General features: G+C 37.0%; 2 protein-coding genes across 2 annotated transcripts; both read right to left on the reverse strand.

Moving 5' to 3' along the window:
• Positions 1 to 3,017: 3,017 nt before the first annotated feature.
• LOC111042325 lies at positions 3,018 to 4,196 on the reverse strand. The gene has a single exon (XM_022326897.1). It carries the CDS (start codon positions 4,194 to 4,196, stop codon positions 3,018 to 3,020), a length of 1,179 nt encoding a protein of 392 aa, XP_022182589.1.
• Positions 4,197 to 4,460: 264 nt separating this feature from the next.
• LOC111042326 lies at positions 4,461 to 7,659 on the reverse strand. Its single transcript, XM_022326898.1, has 2 exons — positions 6,315 to 7,659; positions 4,461 to 6,241 (listed from the first exon to the last, which is right to left on the reverse strand). Exons 1-2 carry the CDS (start codon positions 7,657 to 7,659, stop codon positions 4,461 to 4,463), a joined length of 3,126 nt encoding a protein of 1,041 aa, XP_022182590.1.
• Positions 7,660 to 8,423: the final 764 nt, after the last annotated feature.

Consider the following 8,423-nt stretch of genomic DNA (forward strand, 5'->3'; position numbering starts at 1 on the left):
TTAAGGCGGTTGAAAGTGGGTCGTTTTTTTCGTGAATTAAAACCAATAAGCAAAAGAAAAAAAATTACACTTCTTGGTCCAATTTTCATTGTGAAAAAATGTTTGGATTTCTTTACTCCTTGTCTGTGTTATGTAGGAAATTAATTTTAACCTAACCGAGAATAAGAAATTATACTATGTACTAGTATACTACTTGTTAGGTATATATACATATGTATCATATCTTTTTCTTGGTTTCACAAGCACTTGGTGTCATATTATATCAATATCGGTTCGCTTATCGGTTCGCTTCTCGGTTTGCTTGTATTATATGTACTTTAGTATATATAATATAATGTAACTGTTAACGTAATAGTGTTCAAAAGGCGATTGCTTAGAATAACATTTTATATGCTGCTATTTGTTCTTGCTTCGGCAGTATATTTACTAAAATTAGAACGAAATAAAACCACCTACATTGTCATTTGGTTATGTATGGAGGGAAATATGGACTATGTAGGATTTCGTTTAAGCTTTATAAAAAACTCTACACTATTAACAACAAAATTACGAAAGTAAAAAGTGTAGCGAAATTGCATAGCCGAAACGCCGTGTTCACAGTTTGCCGGAAAACATAATGTTCATCACCGAAAAAAAGAAGAGACGATATTATTATTGTAATAATTATTTTCATAGTGGTGCGTTTGGGAACCTTTGTCGACGAGAGCTAGCATGTTCAAACTCATTTTAGAACGATATGGATGCATCAAGATTCAAGGACAGTTGCAAAAAATTGCGTTTCACTGATGATCCAACATAAACGCATATGGATGTAGGTTATTAATGTTATTATATTTAATTAATTAATTCTGTAATTAAAATATCGGTACAAAAATATTTAATCCATTATAAGACACGAAATAACGCAAGATATGATTTTTATCATGTAAATTTGTCCACTACATTTCAAACTATTTTAGTTGTAATTTATTTAATAAAATACTGCTATCTAAAAATATTTATGTTGCTCGAACAAAACTATAAATATTGCTGTTTCCCGTTTGAAGAATATCATTATTCTTTAAAAGTGAAGTAATACATATTGAACAAAATATTACAAGGTATAGAAAATATTTTAGTAAATTTTTACTTTCATACATTTATTAATCTTAAATCGAACTACAGAATAATAGACATTATTATAAACTTATTGAGTGTTAAATACATTTTTTATACATCATGTGTATCTTAAACAATACCGATTAAATTATAACGATACAATAGGTTAGGTTAGGTTAGGCTAGGTTAGGTTTTAGTATTTTAGGCAAAAAATTACATTTTATAAAGCATTGTGTGTTTAAAATAGGTATACAATATAGGTACTTTAAAAGTTTCAAGTAGGTACCCGCGTGAATAATATTTTTAAATTACAACAAAATAACTTCAATCATTGTTCTTGGTCATTTAAAAATACGAAATTTCGTCCAAATTTGAACATAAAATAACTATAAAAAAAGTCATGTTTGTATATTTTTTAGATATATTGGTTATAGAATTAACCAATTGTGTGTAACTTTGTTTTGGATTGTTGATCTTTAACTATAAAAGGGATGAACATTTTATAAAAATTGAACTACAAAATAGTTTGCACATTTTCAATTTGATTACTATTGCAAAAAGTCGAACATTAAATGCAAATAAAACAAAATCGTACATTTAAACAGTATAACTCCTATTGTAACGATATATCAATAGCATTGTTATTAAATTGTTAAGCTATTTGATTATTTGACAAAACAAATACAACTTTATTGTAATTTAAAAAATAAAAAAATAAGAAAATTGAAAATGTCTGTAAACACCTTCAAATGAGTCCAAATACTTTTAAAATGTTATCAAGTATATGAATTGATGAAATAAACATATACTGTAAATATCAGGCATCTACGAATCCTAACATCTAAGATGTTTAATATAAAGTGTAATGAAAGAGAAACACACTGTAGATTACCGGGAACAGTTGTATGTTTCTAGATCAATTATTACTTAGTTTAAAATATTGTAATATAAATTATACTATCATTGTAAGCGAGGTCTCGAGCAATTCGTTGTTCGGGGTAACCACGCTTTAAGTGTATATTTTGACTAAGATAAGTGGACTGTATTATGTGTATAATGAAATAATATGATGTATTGAAAATTGTAAGAAGTCAATGTAACTTATAACACATCAAGAAAATATAATTGTACGAAATTACAATACAATATTTGGATATTTTAACAAAACTATAGCAAATAATAATACAAAATTATAACAGACAATTGATAAATTATTATTACAATAAAACAAATTCTTACCGCGTACTGCGCCACTGCAACAGCCGATAGTAAGTTTTACGGGGCAACCATCAACGTAAATTAGATGTCACGATCACGAGATAATTACGCGGAAATTACCAACGTAATAAAAACAGTGACTAACTACTAGAGTACTAGACAGACGCGGTAGCCTGTATATATAGGGACCGTCGTGGATAGATCAACAGAGGGGAGGGGGGTGTCGCGTCTAGAATATTCGGGTGCTGTTGCGGTGACACAGGCGCACCTATAGAAGGATCGAGAATAGTTTCGATTATTCCAGAGCTGTACCCAACGTCCTCCCGCCTTTGAAAGGATACTTTCAAAACCTTAAAGTTATACAAATAATGGGTAATGAATTGTACATCTTTTACTCTTTTACATAAAATAAATATAAAAATACAACACTGGTTGATAGAAGAATCTTCCGATCAGGACACAGGCAACTTCACCACTTTTACTACTGGACGCTTCAAGGTTCATTCAGCTGTCTTCAACGTCACAACGCGTACAACTTCATCTGCACCTGGATGGACGTCAGTCACTTTTCCTAATTGCCATGACATGACAGGTCGTACCGGAGACTTTACGACAACCAAATAACCTATGTTTAAGTTGGTATCTTGCCTTAACCACTTTTGACGGCCTTGCAATGTCTGTAAGTACTCATTGGTCCATCGTTACCAAAAAGACTGCTGCGCTTGTTTGATCAGTTGCCATCTGTTTAAACGGTTGATTTTAACGTCCGTCAAATCAGGTTCTGGAACTGCCATGAGGGGTTGTCCTATAAGAAAGTGCCCAGGAGTTAAAGCACACAAATCGTTTGGGTCACTGGAGACACTTGTGAGTGGACGCGAATTTAAGATTCCTTCGATGCGAATTATTAGTGTGGTAAATTCTTCCATGGTCATTATTTGATCACCGATGACTTTTCTCAAATGAGTCTTGACACTTTTAATTGCGGCCTCCCAGATACCTCCAAAATGAGGGGCCGCAGGTGGATTAAAATACCACTGACATGGGATCCTACTCATTAGAGTGTCTCGGGTTTTTGCTTCGTTGAACAAAGATTTCAATTGCCGAGCAGCACCTACATAATTTGTTCCACAGTCAGAACGTATTTCAACTGGAATCCCCCAACGAGCAGTGAAGCGATCGAAAGCAGCAAGAAACGCTTCCGTGGATAAGTCGCTCACCACTTCCAGATGGACTGACTTCACTGATAAACACAAAAATAGAGCAAGATAAGCCTTATTAGTCTTGGCACCTCGTCGACGGCTTTCTTTCACATTAAACGGTCCACCATAATCCATGCCAACGAATGCGAATGGTCGATGAGGCTGTACTCGTACTGGTGGCAAGTCTGCCATGTCTGGTTGTGGGCACGCAGCTCTATGGCGCACACATCTAACACATGTGTGTATAATTTTCCGAATGGCTGCACGCCCTGATACAATCCAATATTTTCGTTGAATCATGGCCATAACTAATTTTGGACCAGCATGTAGAAGGCTCAAGTGATAATGGCTGATAATTAACTGCGTGACATAAGCAGCCTTAGGGAGCAGCACTGGATGCTTGGCTTCTTCGGTCAGAAGCGAGAAACGAAGTCGACCGTCGACACGAATTAATCCTTCATTGTCTAAATATGGTGACAACTGAGCAAGTGAATTGGGGGTTATCGATGCCGAGGTATTTTCCAACCGCTTTCGTAAGCCTTTCCAATAAAAATCTTGCGTAAGCTTAATGACGATAAGAAGCGATCGATTGAGTTCAATTCGAGTAAGTAGACCCCTGCTTACAGGTATTTGTCTGCAACGGTCAATAAAGCGCCATACATAAGCGAATGTTCGCTGCATTCTTGTTAGTGACAAGAAACGACGGAAGATCTCTTCTGATTCATTACATTTAAGGGTATGTAACACACAATTGACTGGTTGATTATACTCCGGAAGTTGCTCGGAAGGAAGTCTCGTTAAAATTTGACTAGGCCATTGTTCCTCAGGCTGACGTAAGAATTACGGACCGTTTAAATGCAACTGCGAAGCAACTAACTGGTATGGAAGTAAACCTCTTGATGCCGGGTCTGCTGAATTTTCCGTGGTTTTTACGTGATTCCACTCTCATTGTGGCAGAAGTTCCTTTATTTTGTTGACACTATTTGTAACAAATATTTTAAAATCATTTGGCTTGGCCTTTAACCATGCCAAGATAACGGTCGAATCGGTGAATGCTTTGATGCCTTGTACATAAACCAACTCCTTCAACAGTGACATCTTGTGTGACATGAGACGTGCTAACAGAAGTGCTGCACAAAGTTCTAAACGGAGTATGGTCAAGGATTTATCGATCTTGGACGTCTTTAGCGGAGCAACCCTTGACTTGCAGGCAATGAAATGCACGTTGATGAAACTTTGATTGTCCATTACTTGTAGAAAGACCGTCGCAGCATAACCCCTTTGTGACGCATCTGCAAACCCTATTAACTGCACCTTTATGCAGTTTACGATGCTAATATGACGAAACAACTTCAAATGCTCCAACGATGTAAGTTCTTCTATGAATACATTCCACTTGGAGGAGATCTCTTTGGAAATTGGAGTGTCCCAGTTCAGTCCTTGGCACCATAACTCTTGCATTAGGCACTTAGCCCAGAAAACCATTGGACCTAATGTCCCAATGGGATCATATAATCGAGCGAGGACTGATAGTACCGATCGTTTTGTGGGTTGCATCCCAGTAATATTTGACCTGTATCCGAATGTATCTCCAAACGGGTCCCAATAAAGACCCAATATTTTGACAGCCTGTCCAGAATGAGGTTCATAGTATGGGTTACTGGCACAGTGCTCTTTTGCAACGCCTTCCAAAACTGCGGGGCAAGTACTAGCCCATTTACTTAGCTCAAAACAGCCTTTCTGTAACAACCCAACGATTTGACATTGCACATTCACTATTTCTTCCCTTGTATTGGAACCTGCAATAATGTCGTCCACATAGGTGTATGACCGCAGAAATTGTCTTGCCAATGGAAATTCTGGACCATTATCTTGTTCCAATTGAAGAAGACAACGAATGGCAAAGAACGGTGCTGAATTAATAACATATGTAACAGTACATAACTCATATTCTTTTACTTCCTCATGTGGTGAACGCCTCCACAGAATGTGTTGGTAAAAACGATCTTCTTCTAGAACGAATATTTGTCGATACATCTTAACTATGTCTGCTATGAACATATACTTATAAAATCGACAACGCAATAAGATGTCCCCGATATCAGTTTGCAATTTAGAACCAGTTGTTAAGCAATCGTTCAAAGAACGTCCCGACGAAGAGGGAGCGGAGGCATCGAAGACAACTCGAATTTTTATGTCATTCTCCTTCCGTTTTACAACCGCATGATGTGGTATGAAATATTTTCCAGCGAGTTCGGCCAACTGCATATGGCCTAGTGCAATATATTCATCCATAAAGTCACGATAGGCATTATATAGCTCTTCGTCTTTGCTTAAGCGACGTTCGAGATTATACAAGCGATTCAAAGCTAGTGAGCGGGACGATCCTAAACCTAATGAATGATCATCGCGCTTTGTGATTTCCGTACCCATTGAACCCAGAATTATGGATTTGAAAGGCAATGCAACATGAAATCTTCCATTGCAGTCCCGCGATACTGTTTCTTGGAAATATTTTTCACATGCTTCATCTTCCATGCTTGGTCCATGGCTTATATCAAAGTCTTCAACTACCCAAAATCGCTGTAAGAGCTCCCCTATATCTTGGCTATCTGATGCCGCATGAACTGCCAACGATGAAGCAGTAGAGTATTCCCTTGACCCTTCTATGGCTCCGACTATTACCCATCCAAACTGCGTGTTCAAGGCTGAAGGCAGACCGGGGACTATGGACAATGTCCGATCGTGATTGTAAGATGAATGGATACAAATCCCCTCCAATCAACATATCCACTGAACCTGGCACATCAAAATTAGGGTCAGCAAGTGGGAGATGCCCGTATCGCTCACGAATTGAAACGGGTAATTTTTGATTCGGTATAAACGCGGTGATTTTTGGTAATATTACGATATTGGTGGCCGATATTTGCGGAGCATCATACAGCAATGGAACAAAACTACAATTGGTTGAACCCTTTACAGTTCGTACAGACAGCTGTGCCAGACCACTAACCTCTATTCGTCCCTTGTGACGTGGCAAACCAAGTTGGATAGCACATTGATTGGTAATGGCCGAAATTTGTGATCCAGTATCTAATAAAGCTCGAACTGGCACCAACGCACCAGAGTGGTCTCGAATCCTCACTATCGCCGTAGCCAGTACAACACTCACATCCGATTTCACAGCACCTGAGAAGTTAGTAGATGTAAAGTTCTGATCCACGGGGCTTTCAATCGGTTTTTGAATTGTCGCTGCGTTTAGTGTTGACGACTTTCCTATACCCTTATTTTTTGAATCTAAGTGGAGCAGTACGCTGTGTCGTCCTTCACAAGTTTTGCATACGTACGCCGACTTACACGAGTTTGCTTCATGATCCGGACGTAGACAAACAAAACATAGCTTCTTCTTAAGAACAAACTCCCGCCGTTCGGTGACAGATTTTCTCTTGAACACTAAACATCGAAATAACGGGTGATCACGATCGCAGAACGCACAACTGTTCTTGGCAGTAGCAGTAGTCGATAATGAAGTCTTCACGGACGTCTGGCTGCCCTTGCCCTTTCTAGAACTACTGTTGCCCACTGACAGCGTATCCGCGTTAACGCCGACATTTTCCAATATCTTACACCGATTCGCGGCGAAATCCAATAGTTCATCCAGCTTTGGTAAGCTTTCTTGAGGTATACTTGCTTCAAATAATCGACGAGTATCGGGGTCAATGACACGGGCACCGATGTAGAATAGCAAGAATCCAGACAAATCAACAACACCAAGTGCCTTTAACGCGGAAACATTCTCGCGAAAAGTATTAACAAATGATAATAACGAGGATACCGATTCCCGCTGTAAACGTTCAAACGAAAATAGTTTATCACAATGTGCTGTAGCGAGAAGTCGCTTGTTGTCATAACGATCCCGAAGCGCACACCAGGCGATTGCATAATTATCCGAAGTTAGCGGAACTGATTTTACAATGTTTAGGGCCAAACCTGATAAGCAAGACACCAAATAATGAAAGCGCTCTATATCCGTTATTGACCGATTTTCATGCACTAGTGACGTAAACATATCGCGAAACGCGCACCAATTGATAAGGCTACCGTCAAATTTTGGAAGCTCAATCTTCCGTAGTAAAAAGGACATTTTTACAATGCTAAAAAGATACTCCACACATATATAGAGGCAAATCATCTTAAAATAAATAAATAAAAATGTATTGTTTTTCAGAAAATCAGAAATTCAAATAAAATGTTTTTGGATCCGAGCTATATGGAACGTATACGTATGGAACAACGTCAATTTAAAACAAGATGTGATAACCTCATGGCACAGTTGGATATCAGGAAATAAATGTGATTTGTCAAATCAAACCAAAGACAATGATTTTTTAACCATTTCTATAAATAAATGACTATCAGGAAACCACGAGTATTTTTAGATGATGACTATAGTGAATAATAATATTGTGACCTAAAATAATTTTCATATAAAATTGTGTATAACATAACATTTTTATTTATTTTATCAATATTTATATCCATGATTTTTTTTTTCTTTTTATATTATATTTAAATATATAATATGAATAAAAATATAGCATTATAGTTGTATGATAAAATGTGCTTATGAGTACTTGAGAACAGAAAGTCTTTAGTCTTCTGGTTAATGTCATGCAATGACTTATCATTGAATTCAAGTTTGACTTATACATTACAGTGATTTTCTCCTCAATGACAAAGCATAGGTAACAAACAATCGATACTTACCATCGTAACTTACAACTTATCAATAACTACTAATTGTACACTGATTCTATGAAAAACATGTAGGACTTTAGCTATTGAAGACTAATTAAATCAAAGTTCATCAATCGGACATCTTTTCAGTGTTTTGTCAAATTTAGAAAT

Source organism: Myzus persicae, unplaced genomic scaffold, assembly GCF_001856785.1.
Source record: "Myzus persicae strain clone G006 unplaced genomic scaffold, MPER_G0061.0, whole genome shotgun sequence".
NCBI classification, from domain to species: domain Eukaryota; kingdom Metazoa; phylum Arthropoda; class Insecta; order Hemiptera; family Aphididae; genus Myzus; species Myzus persicae.